Source organism: Battus philenor, unplaced genomic scaffold (assembly GCF_028537555.1).
Source record: "Battus philenor isolate CCGP_79_NKW_IND1 unplaced genomic scaffold, ilBatPhil1.0.hap1 SCAF_1, whole genome shotgun sequence".
NCBI classification, from domain to species: Eukaryota; Metazoa; Arthropoda; class Insecta; order Lepidoptera; family Papilionidae; genus Battus; species Battus philenor.
The window spans coordinates 12,302,382-12,328,409 of NW_027181661.1; the positions used below are offsets into that span (position 1 = coordinate 12,302,382).

A 26,028-nucleotide genomic window follows, 5' to 3' on the forward strand; every position below is an offset into this window, starting at 1 on the left:
CGTGAAACGGACGCCACCGCCGACGTAGCTCGACGGCGCCAATAGAGATGTAGTGCCGATGCTTACTTGGACGTCGACGTTCACGACCATAACGAAGCCGATGTCGACGCTGACCTCGTCCGTGAAACGGACGCCACCGCCGACGTAGCTCGACGGCGCCAATAGAGATGTAGTGCCGATGCCTACTTGGACGTCGACGTTCACGACCATAACGAAGCCGATGTCGACGCTGACCTAGTCCGTGAAACGGACGCCACCCCCGACGTAGCTCGACGGCGCCAATAGAGATGTAGTGCCGATGCCTACTTGGACGTCGACGTTCACGACCATAACGAAGCCGATGTCGACGCTGACCTCGTCCGTGAAACGGACGCCACCGCCGACGTAGCTCGACGGCGCCAATAGAGATGGAGTGCCGATGCCTACTTGTACGCCGACGTTCACGACCATAACGAAGCCGATGTCGACGCTGACCTCGTCCGTGAAACGGACGCCACCCCCGACGTAGCTCGACGGCGCCAATAGAGATGTAGTGCCGATGCCTACTTGGACGCCGACGTTCACGACCATAACGAAGCCGATGTCGACGCTGACCTCGTCCGTGAAACGGACGCCACCGCCGACGTAGCTCGACGGCGCCAATAGAGATGTAGTGCCGATGCCTACTTGGACGTCGACGTTCACGACCATAACGAAGCCGATGTCGACGCTGACCTCGTCCGTGAAACGGACGCCACCGCCGACGTAGCTCGACGGCGCCAATAGAGATGTAGTGCCGATGCCTACTTGGACGTCGACGTTCACGACCATAACGAAGCCGATGTCGACGCTGACCTCGTCCGTGAAACGGACGCCACCGCCGACGTAGCTCGACGGCGCCAATAGAGATGTAGTGCCGATGCCTACTTGGACGTCGACGTTCACGACCATAACGAAGCCGATGTCGACGCTGACCTAGTCCGTGAAACGGACGCCACCCCCGACGTAGCTCGACGGCGCCAATAGAGATGTAGTGCCGATGCCTACTTGGACGTCGACGTTCACGACCATAACGAAGCCGATGTCGACGCTGACCTCGTCCGTGAAACGGACGCCACCGCCGACGTAGCTCGACGGCGCCAATAGAGATGGAGTGCCGATGCCTACTTGTACGCCGACGTTCACGACCATAACGAAGCCGATGTCGACGCTGAACCAGTCCGCGAAACCGACGCCACCGCCGACGTAACGATTCTTACCTAACCGCTCATCAACAATTTTGTACAAACTGCGGTATTCGATGGATAAGTGATGGACCGAGTGTACATTTAATTGTTCCTGGATGCAGAGATTGCAACTGCTTCGACAATGAACACTTAATGGCCTGGGTCTAATCGATTTTTGGATTGCCAAAAACATTGAATTATTAGAAAAAGTTTGCGCGAAAACCTAGGACTTCCATTACGAAAAAGATCAGCCTCATTGGGAATTCCAAAAGCGATAATTTCTGAAATATTATAAAAATTTTAAGCTCCTTCCTTTTAAAAGCAGACTGTACAAGAACTGGAAGAAAGTAAATTTATTTCGCGAAGAATTTTTTCTAAGATGGAGCGTTTAAGAATTTTTCGGAATGACGCTCATTTTCACTGAAACGACCACGTCAACAAGCAAAACTGCCCTTACTAGTCTCCAAGAAACCGCAGCCCTCCGCTGAAATATCACAAAACATTTAATTGCCCCAGGTTTATCCATTTGTGGGTCGTCTTCTTGTATGGGATAATTGGAACAATTTTTTTCGTAAATGTTTTAGCCCTAGCGACGAATGTCAATAGTGAGAATTATCTACGCATGCTTACGGATTTTTTGCCGAACCTGCAACCTCATCTAATGTTACTCGTCACACGCAAGGTTCCAACAGGATGGTTTGACTGCAAACACAACCAGAGCTTTGATTAATTTGCTTAACAAGCTTTCCCGCAAAAACCTTTCAGTACGCTTTGTGAAAGTACAAAATATATATTTATAAATGTGTAAGTCAACCGAGGTTATCCAACTAAGCTCCAATAGATTTTTTATGAGGCTACCTCGAAGAGAGAATTTACAATGATAATACCTGATCACTTGTAATTGAAAATATATTCGTGGCGTATGGCACAGGACACAAGACTCCATTTTAAACAATGTGTGCAATTCGACGGAAGACATGTTCGAAAATATAAATCTGCTACCATCTGGTGGGTATCTACCCAATACCAAAAAAATGTAACAATATAAAATAAGCGATATTTTTATCTCGTATCTATTGTTTTTTTTGAAAAACATTTGATAGATTCGTTATTATTTTTAATCTTGAATTATATCTATTTCGGATATTATTTTTTTAAAACAAATTTGACATCTTTTAAACGCTTTATTGTTTTTAATATCTAAATTATTATTGCAATTACTTACATACCTATATGCAAAGTATCCTTTTGCTACTTATAATACCATTGTGACACCGATCTTGACTAAAAGGGAAATAGGAAAAATGTCGACTACCGTAGCGCCGCCGCCATCTTGCGTTATCTGAATGTCGAATTTTCCTCGGGTAAATCGGTGCCTATTGGAGAAACGCCCCATAAATTAAAATGATTTAAAAAAAATGATCTTAATACCTTCCAGGAAATCAAATCAGAACGATTGCGGCATTATACAAAATTTTATAAAATAGTTAAAATTGACAACAATACAGAAAAGTGGACATACAAGGTATACAGGGCAATTTCTAAAATACAATCAGAAGTTATTGCCGCCGAGTGAACCTCACAGAAAGCAATAAAATTATACCTCGGGGTGATAAATACAGAATGGTTAGACGTTTCTATTGCAAGTGTCCGTTATACATATAATGAAAACAGAGTTCAAGCTATTAAGGGCTTAAAAGGAAGGATAAAGGGGTGAAAAAAGCTTGAACGGCTGTTGGCGTATCGACGAAATCGCTAGGCGGGGGTTCCAGCAGATAGACCGTCAGAGAAGTCGCCGGCACGTGTCTTGCACGCGGCAAATGCTCTACTATTGAATCTGCCGCCTCTATGACGGGCGATAGAGATTAATAAGCGGCTTGTTTGTCTGTTTGCAGCAAAGCTCCCTTTATTTAAAAACTATAGAGTCAATAGAGGCTTATCGTGCGAAATGAAAATTTAAATCGCAACTCGCTGAGTGAACTTGTGACGTTTGTTTTACGAATATTAATTTTTACATCTATAATTTGGTTAATAACTTTTTTAACTTGGTTAAACCGCTATTTCTTAAATGTTGTTTTAATAACATTTTTTTTATTTTCTCTGCCAATATAATCTTCGGTCGCGAAAGGATGTTTTGGGAGCTATTTAATGAAACAATAACATTTAACATTGGTTTACTTATCACTAGATAACAGGTAAAGATAGTTAACAATTATTTTTTTAAATTTCGTACTTGGTGTAAAAGTTGAGAAGTATAACAGAAGACTTTATTAAACCAATTTAATGAAAGCTAATTGCAAGTTATGACTATGAAAAATAGTTCGCCAAGTTTGCCGGACAAGATTTTTTTTTATTTTTATTTTTTTAAATTTCGTTACGTGTATCTATAAAGAGCATTTTACGTTGGCTTCATATACATAGTTTGGTCGATACAACAGCTTGTTTATAGATCCATTGTTAATAAAATTGACCTGATGCTTAACAAAATATTAAATGATTTAGACTAGAATATTTCTCAGTACAAAAAAAGTCTTCCTGTGTTTAGTCAAGTTTAAAGTTTAGTAGTTAACCTTCCTTTGTGAAAGTTTTATAGCCTCCACCCTATAGTGGATTACCTTACATTATTGAAAAATAACGTGTAATTATTTAAAAAAGTTTTCTAAAATTATTTATTCCTAATCTTATTTATTTTCACCTCTATTTTGTATGGCTGATTATAAATGTTTAAATAAAAACAATATAAGATGCGTCAAATTTGATTTGTCAATAATCTTAGCCCACACTTTTCAACAGTCCTTTAATTTAATAAATAATGTAACATTTTGTTCCAAATTTACTTAAAATTTACAAAAAAAAAACATCCTCAAAAAATGAAATCAACTTAAACGAATACTGAAATAATCTAGAAATACTGCAAGATGGCAGGGTTCGTATTACAAATAGACGTTTTATTATATTAATTTATCACATTAATACATAACATACAAATACTTACATATTTCTATATTTGTTTCTAATGACCAAATAGTGTTATCATATCGACATGACTAAGACTTCACTTCGTCGAGCAAATCTATAGGCAAAGTATGCGGTTTTATAAGCTTCAATTGCAAGATTTAAAAAAGTAAAAGAACGTTTGTGTGCTCAGAGGGTTACTACGCTATAAATGAATATATATATATATATATATATATATATATATATATTTATATATATTTATATATGTTTGTATGTATACTGGGTGGTTTTAGGTGTAAAGGCTTTAAAATGGCTTTCCAAGAAGCAAAGGCTTTATATTGTATTACTACATACTAAAATTAATTATTGTTTACTATCTGTTGTTGCGTGTTAGAAACATTTCATAGTTACATTTCGAATTTTGTATTATAATATTTAATAAAAAAAATTTACCTTGGTTTACAATTCCATTATTCAAGATACTATACTATACTCGCCTAGACCTGGTACCGTTTATTACCATGTATACAATCATAAATGTAATAGCGTTAACTATATTAGCCTAGTTCTTTTAGGTCATGGATGCACAGACCGCGGCCCGCCGGTTGAATACTGGTGGCCCGCAGACAGCAAAAAATATTGAATTCTATTCCAGAATAAACCCAAAAAAAATGAATTACCTATACTTCTGGCGGCCGGCCCGCCATCAGTCATGATTTGTCTGAGTGGCTCCTAGTCTTAATAAGTCTGTGCAACCATGTTTTAGGTGGTAAGCACCAAGTACTACGTTGAACTAACACAGCAGGTTTGTGGGTTATTAATATCTTTCCCTCACTATGCGTTAACAACTATCGTTATTGTATTATTTGAATGTGTTTCAAAATTTTGTTGCGGACTTTGTACTGCCAGAAGCTATAAGTCTAGTGCATTTTAATAGAGTTTTAATGAGCACATGCCGGGTGTTTAGAAACAAGACTAAAATATCTAAAGTTTTTTTTGCTGAAGATTAATTATATATTCACCTTCTTTAAAGCTTCTATTACTTAACATATTATGTAAATTCCCACTGAATTTCTTTTAGCTGATCATCCCGTGTCTGAGGCATTTATTATCGATATAGGTGGTAGACTTGATATCCACAAAAATGCAATCCATCGTATTATCAATAAGAGATATTTGAATTTGATAGTGTCCTATTGTAGATTTTTAAATATTTTGAAACAGGGAACTAAGATACTTATGAAATGTAACTTAGATTTGTGATGAAATACGTAAAAATATCATGATTTTTTATGTGTTAATAGCCGCATAAAATTTATTTCCGATAACGATTGTCGCCGCTGGTTTGAGTATTAATATATAAATAAGGTGCTTTGGTATCAACACTCATTATTGCAAATAACTGGACGGTGTACGGTATGTTGAATAACAAAATTTACTTTTTAATAAATGTTAAAATATTGCAGTTGTTGCCCATGCTCGGCTTCTATGCCGACCCCCGGGAAGGCAAGCCTGCCTCTCATATGCATGGTGCCTCGCGATGACAAATCTATGCAGCCTGCCTCGGATAAAGGCCGGCCACAGACAACCTCACCTGCGACCTCTCCGACCGACGACTTCCCAATGCTAGACGACGAATATATTAAAAAACATTTCAAGCTACCTCCTAGAGCGCTGTATCTGGATCCATTTAGGTGAAAATTTACTTTAGCCTTAGAGAAATAAATATTACTCATGTGAGTTTGGTGTGGCTTCTTCTTACATTGCAAATCGTTTGGAACTCTTGCAGCTTTAAGCTGGAATATGCTCCTACAGGGGAGCTTAATCTCTAGTTTCTGTCGAACTTCGGGCATTATGCGTAACTGGCATATGACGTAAACAAGTTATCATTGTAAATATAGAATTATTTGCAAAGACTATTTGTGTGTGGATAGTAATCGTAATGTGAATAAAATAATAAAATTAATAAATCAATAGAAAGTTTTGATCAAACATAATGTTTGCCAGATTTTATAGCAGATATGCTACAAAAATCATGTTGTCCATATGACTAGCGTTTCCTCTGTTTCAAACCCCACAACGATTGCCTGTTTCTTTATTTATAATTTCATTTTATCGTATCGAGTTTTCACATTTTTCCGTAGTACTCATTCTACAGTTAGGAGCTTTCTCCTTCGCACCGCATAATTATATATATATTGCGTAATAATTGAAACTTTTGTTCATAACATATATTTGTTATAATTTGCCTATTTTTCTGTGAATATGATGATGAATAAAAACTACGTAATACACAGGCGGCCGCTTATTACGTTTCCGATGACACAAGAGATCGTTAACAATTTCAACTTGGCGCGTAAGACGAAGATTAACCAGCAAATACTTGATGGGTATCTAGACCCGAGCGAAGCAATTTCAGCGCCTAGTGTATTCGTAAGTATCTTTCTTTAGCTATTTTCCTCCATTATACATTTTATTATATTTAAAAAAGTATAATTATCAAAACAATAAGATTCTATTTTCCGAGAACATAATTACATACGTTGCAATTATTCGCAACTAGTGTTTAACCACTGTAGAATGTCACAAAATAGTCTTGTAAAAATATCAGTATTATCGATTCGTCTATCCATTAATAAACAACAAATGCTATTGTTAAGCATATTCGTTTAAAATTATTTTTAGTTATTTGCCTTGTGAATAGTGTCCATAACAATGTTTTATGTCTTATAGCCATATCCGCAAACAAAGAAGGAATCAGATAAAACTAAAGCAGAAGATGAGGAGGTTATTTACATCTTACAACTACCAGATTGGGAGTTCAAGTGTCCAGTACACCAACATGTTGTTAAGACGCCAAGGTAAGGATAAATGTAAAAAATACTGCTGTGCATTTTCCACCATGAGACGATGATGGATGCACTGGTGGATGGCATTGCAATATTAAACATGTGCTGAAATTTAGCAATAGAATCTAATGATATTTGTTCACTTGCTATATTCAAAAATCTTTAGTATGTGACAAATATTTTATTACTTGTTGCAAGCGAACTCTGCATTGGAAAGGAATTTTTTGATACACTGTCGAATGAAAATCCATCTAAATTCCAGTCGCAATAAAGGCGAATAGAAAATAAGAGAAGGCGGAAAAACTCTTTAATTTAAAATTTCTCTTTGTACATTTTTTATTTTAAGTAATAACACGTCATGAGAAAATTAAAGCAGTTTGTACTTTTAAAAGTAATCGATTTTAGTAGAAGTAGCAGTTTTATTATACTGGAATAAGAATTAAAAATATGATATAAATTTGTTTAAGTGAAAAGTGAATAATGCAATGAAATTATAATGTTTCTGTACACTGTTACTTCTGTATGAAAGTGGTAATTGTTACTGTCCGTGGCGCCATCTAGGGAACAATGTGCATTTAACACTTCATCTTTTAATTTCAGATTTATCTGGCACTCGTGTAAGAAACCCGATAAGGAAAAGAAGAGTGGAGAGTTGAAACGCGGCGGTGGTCCGCTCAATAAACCTAAGCCGTGGCTGCTGAGTAGGCACACCGATTTCGATTTATTGTCGCAGTGGTAAATGTGTATACATTTATATTTTTTTTAATTTACTTGCTTGAAATGTAATAAAAAAATAAAGGACATTTTCGAAACAAATGGTTCCATTTTATCGCTTTATTGTAAAATTTAGTTATTAATAAAATTAAAGTAAAAAATTTTCGGTCTCTGGTTGTTTTTCATTAATCACCTTAACAGTGATTTTTAAAAATGTTTATGGACCTTGTGACTAACACTTATTTCCGTATAGTTATTGAAATATATGTACACATAAATACAAACTATACTAACATGTAATAACTGTTATCAATCTTAAGGTACCATTTTTTCCATACTATCTTATATTTTTTCTCGGAAATTTGATATATCGTTAAGAGATATAATGGCGACTTGTGTTATAGAAACAAACAATTGGAACTAATTATTGAACATTAACATGGTTTTACCTCTAATAAGTATTGTATTCTCTCAATAAAACCCAATAAAAGATTAATAGAGTAGTAAAATAAATAGAATATGTCATGTATAATAATTATAAGTCCACTGGTATATGTCACAAAGATAAGTGTAACAAAAGGAGTTTGCAAGTGTTCAATTTTCCTAAGAAAATAAATATTGTTAATTTTGTTTACAGACTTTCGATCCTAACAAAATAGGCAAGATACTATAAAAAAATGCAAATGTATTTTGTCGTATTCGTCGTTGTACTTCACCAAACGGTAATTATAATTATTTTTAATCTGAACCATACACTGGCCACACAATAAATCGATATTCTTTTGGCATAAGTCATAGTTGCTAAAAATTTATTTAAATTCTTGTTAATAATTAATATAAATTAAGAAAACGTTTTAATTAATTTCAAATACTACATAAACAATTCCTTTAGGATGGGTGACAATAAATTGTCGAAAAAAGTTGCCGATATGTATGTAATTTTTCTTTTTTTTAAAACAATCTTTCCTTGTAGTCAATTTAAAGTATAAAAAAGCATACATAAGTACACGTAATGAAAAAAACTAATGGTTGTTGTTTTATTTGTCAAAGCTTTAGATTTAAATATACATATAGGGGCTATGTAAACGTTATGGAATATAATAATATCAATCGCAACAAAGTGAAGGCTAGATCTTTAAAATCGCATTTATAGAAAAAGTAATGGCTATTCTGAAAATTCATGTCAGATAACTATAAAATTTTCTGTGAAGTTTTAAAATAATCTCGTACATTATTGTACAAGACGTGCTATCGCAATTTAAATAAGAGACGAATATATATTAAAAAGAACTTTGACTTACAACAACATTAAACAAAAAACATCGCCGCCTGATATTCGGTGTCTTATAAACCTAGTTAGTAATATAATTTAGGGATACCTTTTATATTTAAAGATGGGCTAAACAAAGTGCTTTTTTATCAAAATTTGCAGTAGTGGTACATATTCTGCAGCATACATTTATATTATAACAGATACCATTAATTGAGTTACATGCGACTAAACTTGGTTTAGTTAGGCTACACCAATTTGAGTTTTTTTTTGTTAAATCATTAGATTTTTATGTTTTTTTTACCTGTAGTAGAGCCGACACATTAGAATAACTATTATTACTATGATCTCAACGTAAAATCCAAAGTACACGTGTACGTTTACGCGTCAAGTATTTTGAAAAGTTTTAAAATATTATTACAAATGTATATAAAATCAGTTTGTATATTTTTTTTAACATAAATAAAGTTTCCATCGTCTAGTGTATCAAGTGCATAATAAGTAGCTAAAATCGTAACTTCCAGAGTCCTATAAGTTACTTCAGATTTTATTTCGTAGTTTCATAAATAAATACAAATAAGGAAAAATATTTCGACTACGATTTATTACATGTAAATTTAATGAATTTTAATTTATTTAACATGATATTCTTTATTGTATACGTAAAGAGAAAGATACATATGTATAATCACTAGAAAAAAGTACAATGGTGGCCTAATTACTCAAGGCAATTTGCAACAATTCATAAGAAATTACCTTTATTAATTATTCTTAGTAATGGTACTTGTGATATAATTTTCTACCATATATGACTTTTGAAGTTTTTAATGTTATACGAAAAATATTTATATTTTTTTACTTTAACACAACTTTATTTTCTTTTCGTCAGTCCACCAACTAGGCCTGGATTCGACACACTTTCGATGTCAGCACCGATGCTGGTTCAGATGAACCCACAAGGGAAATGGGAGAATAAACCACCAGCTAGTTCAGACAAGGAAAACGATCAACTAAAATCCGTCGTGAAGTACTTGATCGACAGCCAGGCCGTGTCTGCAGCCCAAAGCTACTGCTGTCAGTGCGCTGAGGAAAATCATGTAAATTTAATGCGAACGACTTCGTAATCTTTAAATTTAAGTGGCTAAAAATAGTCTCACTTGACACGTTCATTCAAACAAAAAAATTATTTACGTATTCCTGGTTGTTTATAGTTGAAGTCATAAGGTATTTAAAAACTAAGTCGAAAACAAAACTACCAACAATTGCTTCACTCTCAACTAGTTGTTTCCCTGTTTGCAATTAAGTTAGTTACACTTGGTGTACATAGAGAGTATTGATGTTTAGTCTACAGTTATCCCGTGTTTCAGTTATAACTAAATGATTTCCAATGAACTCCATTATTTCAGTTCATTGAGGGAAAATAGATATTTTTAATATTCAATACAATACAGATTGTCTCTAATTGACTTATTTTATTAATTTATATTTTAATATTTTGTTCTCAGCTAAAAAACGGCGATAAATTCAATTACGTGCCAGTGATAATGATGCCTATATCTCCGGCTGACGAATGCCCATTCGACATGGAGTGTGAGGTGCAAAAAATGAAAGAAGCTCCGACGAAAAAAGGAACGCAAAAAACGGCACAAGTGAAAGAGACTGAAAAAGAAAAGGATAAACAGAAAACAAAAAAGCGTGGATTTGTTTTACAGAGGTTAACAGATTTCGATCTGTTGTCACAGTGGTAAGAATTTGATACGTGTTTGTTTTGTAATCTAGATATTATTATATAACTATAAAATGTCCGTCTTTAAATATTGTAAAACGTTAACAAAATAAAAGATATAAACATTGATGTAACGTGTAGAGTTAAAAGAAAATATACAAATGTTGCTAAAATTACTGTGTTTTTATTGATAACGAGAAATGTGATAGAATGTTAAAGGTATAGATTGATGCTACAAATTTCTTAAGATTAGATAGATTGAAATTTCAGTCATTATTCTGACACATCATGATATATAATTTGATAGGAATGTTCCTTTTGCAGAGTGGAGTTTGAAGGCTGGTTATTAAAAAACCATGTTGTTTTATAGGTGCAAAACTCAGCCAGATATTTTATTTGGTTCTTAAAAATTACTATGAAGTGATATTATAAAATAATACCCACAAAAAGCAGTGTGGGTCACGCAAAACAGGTTGGGATAACTAGTACTATAAGAGCAAAAGCTTTTAGTAATTTTTTTTTTGTTAGGGGCAATATTGCCCGCTAGCTGTCATTTATAGCTTCACCGCTTTAGCGGTAGTGCGATGCTAAATTCGCGGGCTCTCAGAAACTCCGGATGGGGCCGATACATCATTTAATTTCACCGTTTGAGTCAACGTTTAGCATTCCCATTCGAACGTGTCAGAGAGAGCTGGACCTTGACTCGATCAATTTCTATAATCACATTATGGGCTAAAACAATCCTGCGGTCAACGTCGCTAGTTTCAACAGTTAAATAGACTGCCAAGAGATTCCAGATAGACTTGAATATTATTCTGGGCTTAGCAACAAGAGCTTGTCAGGGCGCGAGTAACACTTCATGCTTTTATTATTAGACCAGCTGTTCATTTATTTTCTATAATAAATGATTACATATTTCCAAATGAAATTAGTAGATGGCAGTATTGTGTACATTTTTGTTAAGTCCATTTTAACGTGAATTTTAATCATATAAATATTTAATAATGGTTTTAAAAATTGGTAGCAATAAAGAAGAGGCAGATAAGTTAAAATATCAATCTCACGGGAGAAAAAGTGGCCATTTTGAAAGTTGATAAAATTGATTACTGGAATGTTGCCCTTTTGGTATTTACAGATTCCGCACATTTGTGGCGATAGGGCACAGATGGCGCTTTTCATTGATTTAGTTAACAAAGCTTGTGAGCTCCCTTAAGAGCCTCCGCCGGCACTTACTAATTTTTTTAATGAATTTTGTGTTAGTCGCTAGTATTATTACACCATTATAAATATTACTACTATACTAGTGCCATTATTAGGATACCAATAAAAATTCGCTGTTAAATCAAGTCAGTTACAATTTTATGACGTACACTCATCGCCTCTTTTTCTTTTTGGGACAAAAATAATAGGAGCTTTCGGATATGTTCCGGATATTATATATTTATGTATTAATTGATATAACTAGGGCAATAATGTTATATTCTGTGATACTTAAATTATGCTTTTACAACAACACTCTTGCAGAAAGAACGTTTGACAAAACTTATCATTTTTATGTTTCGATCTACCATGAAATTTTCGAATGTGTAAAGTAAACCTCTAGTGACTGTACAGCACACTTTCCAGTAATTTAGTTATTTTCCAAAAATAAATTATACGTTTTTTATATATTAAAAATCTTTAATCTAAGATGTAACTTGACATACTAATTTCTTCACATAGCTTTAAATTTATTAATAATTTTAAACAAACTTAAATAGTGTTGATAGATGCTCATTAATATCATAATATTTTTTCGCAATAATGTAATTGTTCACTTAATTTAGTTTCTGCCATCGAAATATGCAATAAAACAAATATAAGATAAAAAAGTCTATGTTTTGTACACAAACGATAACATTAATTTTAAATTAAATTTAAATTAATACGAACTGGGCAGTATCACTATTCTTTACAATTTAAATTAAAAATGGTAAAGATTATAAGATTATGTTATATTTTAATGTTAATATTTAGGAATTCCAAACTTCAGAACAGAAGTTAAATGTCATTAGACACCGATTGATAAAGAACTGAGTTATGAACGTCTCTAACCTATAAAATAAACCTTCAATCAAAACATGAAGATTACATTGCAATTATTGTGAAATACGTATAAAATTATAAATATTTTTAATCAATGTGGTAAAAAATAGAACAATAAATATGCTATCAATCAAAAGGCTGCCGACTTTAACAACTACAAAAATTCAGACGAAATTATATTGTAAACCAAAAACTGGTTACTTGGATAAAGATCTAAATGAGTATTGCAGCATCAGTATTTCTAAATTGTGTAGATCATTGTCAACATTACATAGTATAACAAATAAATCAAGACAGCCAGTAAGAAAACCTAATGTATTACATCATATTACACTGAATGTTTTGAAAATAAATGTGAAATATCTATTATAAGAGCTATCACAATTGTAAATATTTATTCAAATATTAGTACCTATCTGAAATTCTGAAATGTCAAAATTTAAACATGTGTTGCTTGTGGTGTTTCCAAAAAGCCACTGTACTTTGTAATTTTCCATTGATTATTTTACACCTATGAATATCTCTATATTGTAGAGGCTTAATAAGTTTTTTTTCCAATAATGATAAAAGTTATTTGGTTTTCACAGCAATTTAAAAAATTTAATGATGAATACAAGGCTGCACAGGCACTTTTTAAAAGATCTAACTTAGCACAAATATCATCATTGTTTGGAAATCAAGTTCAAGCGCGGAGAATACATACAAGTTCATCAAGAGATAATCAACATAACACAGATAAAGAAAATGTAAGATACATTATTAATACTACTTTCTTTAAGAACAATCTTGTGTCTTATATACTTCTGGATGTTAGGGAGTGAAAAAAGATAGATAACTTTAAAAGCTTTTACATTTCACATGTAATTAAAGACAAAACAGAGTTATATTAAAATCTTGCTTTCAGTTTTTATTTATAAAAAGTTTTTGATACAAAGTATATGAAATATTGCAGTTTGTGAAATTTTATTTTTTTATTTTGATTAAGTGTAGAGGACTCCAAGAATTGTTTAGATAGTACCAATATATAGAAAAAGTATGTCAAATATTAAAAAGTTTGATTAGTAATAGGACCAAGGTAATTATAAAATGACAAATAGGCAGAAAAGAATCATACTAAATCGACCCTTTTTGTGTTGTAAAGGCCTATGCTATGTGCATAAATTTATTTTTGTGTTAAACATCTGCACTCTTTTACTTAGGTTCATAAGTGTATTGAAACAGAATATAATATCATTTGTAACTACTGACTGTCTATAACAAGAATATGATTTTAAACTAATAAGTAAACATACTGCCTATAATGATGCCAGATACAGTAACATAACACTTATAATGACAAAACTTTAAAAAAAATTTCTGGCTTATTACTGATCTCCAAAGGAATTTTGACTCCTGTTCAGAAAAAGAGGGAATAGTTAATATTCCCTCTTTTTCTGAACCTGTCCCATGATGCAAATATTTTTTAAATGGAAAAATTTTATCCTTCATATTTGGGGATTTATTTAGTGTTATCTCATGAATGACAGGATGGTTTTAAAGTTTTAGTTTATAGTGTTTAATATTGAAAAAAATCACTTATTATAAAGAGATTATAAAATGGCAAGTTAGTAATATTGCAAAAGAATGTGGACTCTTACACTACCATATCAATAACTAGAAAGAATAGAGATAAAATAAAAGTTCTTTTTGAGAAAAACTCTTTGAAAATTAAACAATCAAAGACATCAGAAAAGTAGACAGTGAAGTGAATATTGTTTCAGTTGGATTGAGTGAAGAGTGGCTCTCTCATAAGTGCCCTGCGTTATGCAAAGGACACAAACCAGAGGAAATCTTAAATGTGGATGAAAATTGATTGTTTCACAATTTAATGCTTAACAAGACAAATTCAAAAACGAGCAATGCTAAGGTGAAAAATTGTATAAAACAAGAATTACAATATTGGTTCTTGCAAACATGATAAGATGATAAATTAAAACTATTAGTGATGGGAAAACTACTTATGTAATTTTAGTTTATGTGTACCTAAATAAATAAATGAACATATGAAAACAATAGTAGCTCCTGGATAAAATCACTACTTTTAAAAATTGCTGTGAAACTGATATGCTGAATTGATATCTTAAGGAAACAAAATTCTTCCAGTAGACAATTGACTCACCCTGTAGGCTCTAATTTAAAATGCGTATAACTTGGGTTTTTGCTATCCAATGTCACTCCTGTTTTACTGTCTATGGATCAAGGAGTAGTCAGATCAAGGAGTAAGAGCTTTAAAAACACAGTATGGAAAATTTCAAGTACTACAACTGCTGCGGAATATTGAAAATGGCAATAATACAAAACATACTAGCAATTTAGATGCAATTTTAATAATATCCGAAGTTCAGGTAAACGTCAAACAAATGACCGTTTTAAAGATCTCTCACCATCACAAGCGAGAATGATACCAACTCCTACAGATGAAAATGACAATACTTATGATACTTTGACCACAATGAAATGTAAAATACAAAACATGTTTGAGACTCGGTTTAAAAAGCACACTAAAATGACATATTATCTTAATAAGTCAATGTAGTCTGAAATGGGTGTAGATAATATTTTTTAGTGACAGACTTTTTATTTCTTCATTCCCCATTTTATTTGAAAACAACATGTTCATATACATACCCAGTAATACAAACATATGACTATTGATATCATTAATTGTGTATTTCAGTTATATCAACTATATTACACATAATGTCCGAATTATGATGGTCCCTTCAATGTTGTTATATCTGGTTGTGACTGTTTTAACATTAGTATAAAGCATTATCATCATGATAATGTTACGCATTAGACTTAGTATGTATATAATTAAATTCTCTGTTTTATTTTAGACTATTTGAGTAAAATGTACTTATATGGAGCACTTTCATTTTATTGAAAGTTGAAAAAATTGGAAAATAACCTTAATAAAAATAATTAAATTTTCAGGTCTTTTAAGTTGTTGATGTTATGTTTAATCAAAAATTGGTAATAATAGCGCAATGAATTTTTTTTTGTTTTTCATAAAGAATCCATAAAATATAAATGTATAATACTAGTATATACGTTATAATAACATTTCTTTATATTAAATGATTCATTGGTCATTTATAATGTGTTTCAGGATAAAAAAGACAAAAAGAAACCAGATGAGTCAACTTTGCCTTCCTTGTTGACAAAAGCAGTTTTCTGGATGGTCACCACCAGCATTCTTATTATCATGAGTAGCTTAATGGTACCTGGCGATAACACTCAAAATGAGGTAAGATTATAAACTAATGCTTGTTTATATGTTTTAGCTGTAATATGTTGTGTTCAATTAATTTCAACTGTATCACAAGTGTTACTTCTTGATATTAAATATTTTCGAGTAAAAGATGTCTCATGGCTCAATATTTGTACATTAAAATATTTATTTTTTTTATTCTATTATGTAATAAAATAGCATTTTTAAAGCAGCGAGTTATAGTAATAAAATTTTAAAAAAATCCATTGTAATAATTAACAATGTACATTCAAATGTGATTGTATCCATAGCTGTTTTTGGTATTGAAAAGTATACTTTTAAATTACAAGTAAAGAAACTATTTTCAAAATTCTATCTGCACATAAGTGTACTTATAGTGTGTGTGCAAATGCTGGGCACCCAATGTATATATGAACTTCAGCACATATGAGCAAGTCATTTGTTCTTAAATACTTTATGTGGGTCACTTGACTGAAGCTTCCCCTGCCTCAGTGCTCATATGTCCTCAGGCTGTGATCTCACTTGTACACACATTTTTTTCAAAAACATTGGCGTTCTAAGATTTTTCCTGAAGCAAAAATACTTTCCACAATGTTCTTTTCTTTTTTTAAAATGAGTATGCAATCAAATATCCAATTTGCTTAAATTTAGTATAAAACCTTAGTCATTGCTAATAAAATATTGATTAACCCTAGATCTGAGAGCTGCAAAAATTGTGAAACCTACAATATTTTCCAAACAGTTTAGTCTTTATATTAAATTTATTTATTTGAATAAAGTCATTAGATAGTGTTAATGCAGTATTTGAAGTACTAGAAACCAACTAATAATACTCAATGTATTATCCAGGTTATTCGCTATGTATCTTGGAATGAGTTTGTGTACAACATGCTGGCTAAAGGTGAAGTGGAACAGTTGATAGTGAGGCCAGACATAGAAGTTGTCACTATTATCCTTCATGAAGGTGCCATTATAAAGGGAAAGAGGGTAAAGTATTTTTATTAATAAATATTAAATATTTCCTTTTACTTATTGTTTTCAAATTTGCATATAAAAGTACCTTAATTTATTTTATTATTCTTTCTTGTAACTAACATTTCTTTAATATAATTGCAACCATGCTTTGTAGGCAACACATCGTGTTCATCACATGAATGTTGGAGATATTCATCGGTTTGAAGAGAAACTTCGAGAAACTGAAAAGAGCTTGGGGGTTAAAGAAGGTAAAACATAATAGTTTTTTTCATTAACTAAAACAGAATCTCTTAAGGATTATTGTCGGTTATTTATTGCTGGTCTGCAGATATGATTATTAAATTTAACACACAATGTCCAGGTCACTTGTGTCGTAATCCTAAAACTCTATTACTGATTAAGTCTGTAAGTACATCCTGAAACAGGACTCATTATCTTGCTTTGAATAAATTTTCAAAAACGGAAAAACATAGTGACAATGTTCCCATATAAAAGTAAACTTAAAATTACAATTTTTTTATTAAGGCACTATCTATTATTTCAACCATGAATACTTTATATATAACAGGGGTGGCCAAACTGCAGCTCGCGACTATATGCGGCTCTTTGAATGAATATATTTGGCTCCGATTGATTGCCGAATTATTTCAATATTTAAATTTATATAACTTATTTCTGTTCTTGAGAAATCGAGACAAATTACTGGTGTGAATAATATTTATTATTATTCAACCATAAAATAAGCATATTTTGTATTTTTGTGATATAATTTTAAAAAGTATAATTTTTGTAAAAAAAACATTCGTTTGCGTGTTTTACGGGAAACAGGCTGACAGATCGCTACTACATCTACTATAATATAACAGGTGTACGAGTGATTTACGATAGAAATGGTGGTTTCGCGGGCAAGGTGATAACAACTTTGCTTATTGGGGCTCTGCTCATCTCTTTGTTGTACTCCAGCAAGAACATGAGAATGAACATAAACCTAGGAGGCTTTGTAAGTATATATTATCTTTATAATTAGTATATGTAAATGGATAATTCTCAGAGACCTAAAATATTTATTAAGATAATAAAATGGCAGTGGATTGATAGTAGCTAAGAGACTGTTTAGTAACTGAAGCTTTTCTGTTTCAAATAATTTAGGTAGTAAACCAATGTCTTATAAAATAATTTGTGTACGTATGTAAAAATTTGTGATTTCAATTAGCACTGATAATCCTGTTGAAATAAAGGCATTAATTTTTAAACAAACTGCAATAATTGTGTGCATAACTTTATTAAAAGCTTTTAAACTATTTTAGTTATCAAATATATAAACATTATTTCAGAATCAGCTCAGTCGTGCCAAGTTCACTTTGGTGGACTCAATGAGCGGGCAGGGCAAAGGCGTCAAGTTTGATGACGTGGCCGGGCTCAGAGAGGCTAAAATCGAAGTCATGGAGTTTGTGGATTACCTCAAGAGACCTGAACATTACAAAAGTCTCGGCGCGAGGGTAAATTTTGTGTTACTACTATTACATCATTTTTATAATAATATGTTTCGTCGATAACTTGCTTCATAAAAATAAGTATATTTCGACAAGTTCTTAAAAATTCTCAAAAATACATACGTTTACGTAATAAATACCATACCTACATATCATATGTATGTTGTATCTTAATATAATACTTTACCTTCTAAGAAACGTGAAAGTGTATTATGGTGTATTTCAAACACAAATCCTTCATCTAAACAATCTGTTGATTATTAAAAGATATTAATATAATAAAAATAATTGATGTACTTAGTCAAAAGAAAAACAACAACCTCTTTGTTCTACTGCCATTGAAATACTAGGCCTTAAATGGATGCTATTATAAAACGTTTTAAAATAATATTGCTATATTAGGTTTTTCAGTAGGTCTCTTCTGTTTTTCAGGTGCCCAAAGGTGCTCTGTTGCTTGGTCCTCCGGGCTGTGGCAAGACCCTGCTTGCCAAGGCTGTAGCGTCTGAAGCTAATGTTCCTTTTCTATCTATGAATGGGTCAGAGTTCATAGAAATGATAGGTGGTCTCGGGGCAGCTAGGGTAAGGTAAATAAATTCATTGAATTTTGGAGGTTTAGTGGCTTGATTTATATCCACTAGTCTAAACGCTAAGTACTGACTCAGGCATGGGAGTTGCCACATCTGAATTATTGTATTTCATTATTACTCTCAAACCATAGAAGTATGAACGATATGTGTCAACCACCAGTCTGCGCTTGGCCTTCGTAACTCGAACTATTTTTCAGAGGAGGTATCTTTCTTTCTCTGAGGGAATATAATAAGGCTAATGTATGAAATATATAGAGTGATTTTAAATAGGTGTAAAAGCTAAACGAGTGAATGCATAGTTTGTTACATTTTCTGTCGATTGATCCATAGTGCACTTTATCTCAATACAATTGATTCAGAAATAATAAATAGCGTAATGTTAATATAGTAAGAATAAGAGTTTTCGAAATTCGGATTTTTATTTTAAATTAAAATTAATTGGTTACTATCTGTCCCTGCAGACTTTTTTTTAAACGGTCCCCGCTATAGGGGGCCTTTTAATACCCCTATATTTGGTAAGGACAGGGTCGTTTTATTTCATTTAATAATTTTATGTTTCTTATTACTTTTTTTTTGAGCTCTTTTTTGTATTCTTCTTATAATCCTTCTTACTTCATCTTTCTTTCCACATTTCTTCTGCCTTTCTCTTTCATATCAGGATATCTTTCATTCCTCACCTCATTCCTTAGTTTTACATTTCTATGTTTTATTTCAAACATTTCCTTGCTGCCTTTGTACTGTCAGAAGAAATTGGCCTGTCGCATTTCAATTGTAAAAATAAATTATTGTAAAACACTTCAGAGTGCTCACCGGGGAATAAGTGTAAAGCTTAAAGCTATTCACTTCACACAAATGTATAGTACATTCATCATTCATATTCATCATTTTAAAGCTTATATTGTAAGACTGACCGGGATGTGTCCACTTATCAATCTTTGTACATTTTCCAGAGATCTCTTTAAGGAGGCTGCTTCTAGAGCTCCTTGTATCATATATATTGATGAAATGGATGCTGTTGGTCGCGCGAGGTCCTCGGGATCCTCTTCATGGGGGCCGGGTGGCGGCGAAGTGGAACAAACTCTTAATCAGCTTCTTGTAGAGATGGATGGTATGCGAAGCAGGGATGGAGTTGTTGTGCTGGCTTCGACTAACAGGGCTGATGTTCTTGATAAAGTGAGTTAATATATCAATGATAGAGTGACTGTACCAAACTGTTTCCTACATAAATCTACATTATGGATTTAAAGTCACTATTATACATTATAATTCATAATTGTATGTATGTTAAACATTATTTTTTATTGGTTTGTTATAGAAAACAGGCTTGCATCCATAAATCACAGGATGCCAATTGTTTAGTGAGACATACATTGCTTTTGCGAATGGGATGAAAATAGTTTAGTTTGTTAATTTATCTATTTTAGTGCTACGACGAGGTAATGGTAAGGTACCCACCTTGTTATAAAGAGCATTAGTTATGCAGTCGCGAGCGTATCGCAGTACAGTGGTTATTTTAATAGTAATAGATATCTTCACACTATAATGCATTTGACAGTCTCTAATCGCTGTCTCAAAAGTGCCATATAGCCTGCCGCCATTTATTTTCCTTTCGCTGATGCATTTTCCACAGTACTTACTGTATTATTAATCATAGGCTCTCTTACGGCCGGGTCGCTTCGATCGGCACATACTGATAGACCTGCCAACGCTGCAGGAACGCGAAGAAATCTTTGAACGACATTGTAAAAACATCGTTTTGGAGGAATTGCCACCCTATTATATAAAAAGGTAAGTCAATATTACAAGGACTTTATACATTTTAAAACGTAAATGCTGCACTTGACGGAAAGAATTAAATAATAGATCGCCTAATTTTTGTGCCAACTTTTTGAAACTTTGAGTGTACCTTTAGATGAAAGCCAAAGAAAAAGTTAAGACCAAAATGTTACTTTTTTTAAGACTCGTTTTGGTTTTTTTTAAGTAATTTTTGTATTGAAAAGCCAATTTAACCCACCTTTATTCTAAATGAACATTTATCTTGTAGGTATTTCATGTATTGTTTTCTTTGAAATTAAAAAAATTGTTTCATTATATAGGATCAGTACTATTTAGACTAGGCAATTGCTTGTTGACTTGAAATTAAATAATTAAGAAAGGAAAAGAAGTATTATAGGACCGTGGCTCTCTTATTCCTAGAATGGACAATCAATTACCTTTCTTATAGCACTGTTAAGTAAGTTTGGCGCAATTGTGCACAAATATTCGGTATCAGATGTGGACCCGACGTTTCCACCTCAATAGGTTAAAAGCTATTATAAATACATGAATGTTTAGCTGTTTTGCTATCAAATGATGTAAGGTTGTCCCTATGATCATTGGTTTCTGTAATAATAATAATAAAGTAGCACGAAAAAACATCAAAACGCGGATCACTACATATTAAAATCAATTGTTGTTTAATAAATGTCCTTGCAGACGGCCAGGAGTTATTGCCTGTCGAGTTACAATAAAAAAATGTTACATATTTCAGAGTGATCACTTTTTGCAGGTAAATCTGGAATAGGTGTTAAAGCTTATTGCTGAACAATAAACTATACAATCTCCTCTTTTAAGCCTCTCCATCTCTAACCAATGACATATATAACTCGGACAGTTTCAAATCAGTGTATATATATTTAAAATATGATGATTCAGATTGGCGTATCTGACACCCGGGTTCAGTGGTGCTGACATTGCCAACGTGTGCAACGAGGCCGCGTTGCATGCGGCCACCAACAAGCAGAACATAGTCAAAGCCGCCGACCTGCAGTATGCCATCGAGAAAGTCGTCGGTGAGTTTGAAGTGAAATTATTTCTCATTTTTCTTGACTAACCCAAGTTTCACCAAGTCCACTAAAAAGAATTCAAAGACCTAAGAACTGCTTTCCAATATGGTGTAAGCGGAGAAACGAAGCAAAAATCACTGGCCGCCTAACGTTCGTGGCTGCCATGCTTAAGCTCCTGTTACCTTATAGCATTATAATGTAAAGTTATCTAGCGCTATATGCGTTCTACTGCATTAAACCAGGAGCCAATGTCAATGTCAATCCGAATGGTCAAAGAGCATTTATTTTATTACATTAATTAATATGTGGAAACTTATGTGGGATCACTTGTGTGTGTTGATATGTGTTAAATTATGTTTATTACTGTTATATCAGCAATACTACATATTCAAATATGAAAGATGAGTGCTGTTATTTATATATAAAAAAAAACGCATTTATTCAATAGTTACCATACATTAGTGTAACTAAAATGTTTATTTGTAATATTTATAGGTGGAACGGAGAAACGCAGCCACGCAATGTCCCCGGCAGAGAAGAAGATCGTCGCATACCACGAGTCAGGACACGCGTTGGTTGGCTGGCTTCTGGAGCATACAGATGCCTTGCTAAAGGTGACCATCGTCCCGCGAACTAACCTGGCGCTGGGCTTCGCGCAGTACACCGGTTCGGATCAGAAGTTATACTCGAGGGAAGAGGCAAGTGAAACATTTTAAATATGACGTTATATAATTTTTAAAACATTTCCAATGAAAACTTGAACCAGATTAGTAAAGAATATACCGTCTGCCTGTGAAAGTTGTAAGAAACAAACTTTTTGTAATAAAAAAAACCGAAAATTTGCAGGTTACTAAAGAGGAATTTCTTTATTATAATGTTCACAATTATTCAAATCGTAATACAATTAATTTATATGGACAACCTATTTACATGAAATCTTACAATATTGTAAAGTCTTTTATAGTTGAATGTTCAAGTCATAGAACAGATAGATATCCTATGAAGAATATTTAAAAATTAGAACTTTTAAATTGCAACAATTAACACTCGTTAGGTTTTTTTAATGTTATATATTACGTGATATGTCAAAAACTGTGACGACGTGATTAAATTGGTGTCACGTTAGCAGCGTGGTTACAATTTTGATTGTAAACGAAAATTTTAGGAATATTCTTAAGGTAACCTCAATGAACATATAATATCAAACGTTGTTAAAAAATTGTATTTATTATGGATATCGCACTAAAACTGTGCTTTCATAGACTTTTATTAAAGATGAGTCTCTTGTTAGTTGTTCGACCGCATGTGCATGGCGCTGGGCGGACGCGCTGCGGAGGCGATTACATTCAACTCCGTGACTAGCGGCGCACAGAACGATCTCGAAAAGGTCACCAAGATTGCTTATGCTCAGGTAAGCGCAGCAGGAAAAACCGTATCGGATAATTACTTCTTTGCCTTAGGACGGTCATTGAGGATTAAAATCAGGCTTATGCTACTTGAACAGGTTTAAGTGGCCGAATCATATTTATAAATCATAATCGTAACTTGGGACATCGCCCTCCTAAATAGATTTTTAACAGCACTGGTAAAAAGTGGCTTGGATAGAGCGTCTTCCGAAGAGTTAGACTAAGTAGACAGACAGACGAGGTCACCACTCTATGACCTACCACACCTCTTAATTTAATTTAATTCGCACAGGTGAAAATCTACGGCATGTCGCCGGAGGTCGGCCTGGTTTCATTCCCAGACAAGGAGCGCGGCAAAAGTCCGTTCAGCAACAAATTGAAGAACTTGATTGACCTGGAGGCGCGCAAGCTGATCGCCAATGCGTACTATCGCACAGAGGACATACTTAAGAAAAATGAAGCTAAACTTATAAACGTGAGTCAATGGTTACAAATACATTTTATGATTGGGTGAATTTATTGTTTATCTGTCAGCATAAAGCTTTAGGGCTTTTACACCTGTTTACAATTACCTTGTACAAAGTGATCAGATCGCTTTGAAATTTGTTACAGTAATTCTTTTTTTTCCATTGAAATGAAACAGGTAAATACTTTCTGACGGTACAAAGTCTGCTGGAATGGATAGTGAACAATAAATAATTTTAATATGTAGTAAACCGAATTTTTATAAAGCACTATCTTATTTATGTTATTAATTATTCCTGAAACTATTAATATTTGGATTGGGTGAAATTGAGGTCAAATAAGCTATATTTATTTACAACTTTTGTGGCAATAACTAATCACCACTTATACAAGTGATCAGGAATAAATCCAATCTGCAAAGATATTAAGGAAACAAATTAGTTTTATTTATGAAGAGAAACCTTTAAAACTTTTTCTTTGATTGCAGCTAGCAGAGGAACTGTTGAAGAAGGAAACTTTGAATTTTGAAGACGTGAAAGCTATACTCGGTCCTCCTCCCTTTCCGAGGAAAAAGTTCATAGATCCTGTTGAATTTGAAAATAATTTGAAAAATATGGAGAAAGCTGCAACCCCGCAAGAAAGTGGCAACATCGGTGCCCCTTCCTCTAAGCCGGAGACGACGCCTGGCATTGATCAGCTTCTTTAGACATGGCAATTTTTTGTGACCAATCAACATTTTTTTAGCAAAACATGTCGATGTAAGGGCTAAATTTTATCATTGGCAGAATTTTAAAGTTTTGCGTTTTCAATTTAAATGCCGACACATCTTTGACTTAATGATATATAGAATGGTATTAGATATTAAAAAAATGGCTTTTGTAAATTGATATCAATACGATCATAAGCAATAATAAAGCAATGCACGTAGCTTAATATATATTTATATAGTGAAATAAAATTTTATTAGCTTTATTGTAGCTGTCATGAATTCTGAAGTATCTCTTCTTCGATAGATTGTGAAATTTTCAAAATTATAACCAATTCAGTAAAGACGATACAATGTCTGCAGTGACTGCTTAGAAAAGAAATAAAAAATTATAAATATTATCATTTATATAGAAAACATGCAAAAACATACACGGGGAATATATTAAGTTATAGAAGAAAAAATATATGGCAAAAGTTAAAAGTATTGGAAAAGTACGTTATTATTTATGTTTTGTTTGTCATTTATACTGTATTCGCCGGACAGATTTAAAACGTTGCTTTTCTATTGACTGTTTTAAAAGCAAGTAAAATGTACTGCGACGTTACGTTACGAGACGTCCCACAGCGGGTGAATAAACATTATAAACATTACTTAAATCGTTATAACTAATCAATAAGTTGTGCCTTTTGTGATGTTAATTCTGTTCGGCAAATAAATACTATTTGAATATCATTTTTTTTATAGTAAATCGTTCTTTCTATTTGTCTTTATTTATTCAAATCTTCATCTTTTATTTTGTCTCTCAATCTAGACATTATAAGTATTACACACACACATATATCAAGAATAAATACTATTAAAGTAAAAAGGTTCGTTGAATTGTATTTACTTTAGGGAACAAAGGAAGTAATTTATATCATGTTATATACCCAAAATCTTGATTAATTGTATCCTAGTTGATTCCATTAAATGCCTCTGGGCCCTGCGTAGAAGTTACACTAGTGTTTTAGGAAGTCTGTAGAGATGGAGAGAGTCTTAAGTAAGGTGACCTGTTCTAATTCCGAAAGGGCGAGCAATTGACCCAAGCAGGTATCTGGTTTCTTGTCCATAAGTCAAAAGAGAGAGTGTGTCAACTAAGATTGTGTATCTGATTCTCTCAATAACCGGCTTTCCTTAAATATCATACATGTGTTCGCCACGACCGCGACTCATTACGACGAAGAGGTAGAGCCAGTGTATGAGGAAGTTAGTCGAGCCATACGTGCCACCAAAACCCACAAGACCGTTATCATGGGCACTTCAATACAAGACTAAGAATAGGTTGCTGCTGTCGCTGCTGATTGGACTTTAAAATGGAGGGCCTTTCCCTTATGAACTCCTTTAAGAAACGTGGACACAGGAAGTGCACTCGGTTTGTAGACACAGGGTGAGCCTGGATGGTGTGACGATAAACAAGATTAACTTAATATGTCGACGAAACAGAATCT

At 33.2% G+C, this 26,028-nt stretch overlaps 3 protein-coding genes across 4 annotated transcripts; all 3 read left to right on the plus strand.

Annotated features, from left to right (window-relative positions):
- The first annotated feature begins 4,018 nt into the window (after window positions 1-4,018).
- LOC137921422 (uncharacterized) lies at window positions 4,019-7,751 on the plus strand. The gene is made up of 5 exons (XM_068764185.1): window positions 4,019-4,131; window positions 5,630-5,857; window positions 6,461-6,596; window positions 6,897-7,024; window positions 7,613-7,751. The coding sequence occupies exons 1-5, from the start codon at window positions 4,124-4,126 to the stop codon at window positions 7,749-7,751; spliced, it is 639 nt and encodes a 212-aa protein (XP_068620286.1). The 5' UTR covers window positions 4,019-4,123.
- Window positions 7,752-7,939: 188 nt separating this feature from the next.
- LOC137919588 (uncharacterized) lies at window positions 7,940-10,744 on the plus strand. The gene is made up of 4 exons (XM_068762711.1): window positions 7,940-8,022; window positions 8,386-8,448; window positions 9,886-10,093; window positions 10,502-10,744. The coding sequence occupies exons 1-4, from the start codon at window positions 7,940-7,942 to the stop codon at window positions 10,742-10,744; spliced, it is 597 nt and encodes a 198-aa protein (XP_068618812.1).
- Window positions 10,745-12,842: 2,098 nt separating this feature from the next.
- Window positions 12,843-25,269, plus strand: Spg7 (Paraplegin). Of its 2 annotated transcripts, none has more exons than XM_068766121.1 (15): window positions 12,843-13,107; window positions 13,395-13,553; window positions 15,959-16,096; window positions 16,931-17,068; window positions 17,211-17,304; window positions 17,923-18,056; window positions 18,391-18,555; window positions 18,982-19,133; window positions 20,087-20,309; window positions 20,791-20,924; window positions 21,831-21,967; window positions 22,457-22,659; window positions 23,253-23,372; window positions 23,660-23,842; window positions 24,320-25,269. In XM_068766121.1, exons 1-15 carry the CDS (start codon window positions 12,928-12,930, stop codon window positions 24,536-24,538), a joined length of 2,379 nt encoding a protein of 792 aa, XP_068622222.1. In that variant the 5' UTR covers window positions 12,843-12,927; the 3' UTR covers window positions 24,539-25,269. The 2 variants fall into 2 exon arrangements, with proteins under 2 accessions (XP_068622222.1, XP_068622297.1); XM_068766196.1 differs by lacking the exon at window positions 12,843-13,107 and adding an exon at window positions 13,160-13,193.
- Window positions 25,270-26,028: the final 759 nt, after the last annotated feature.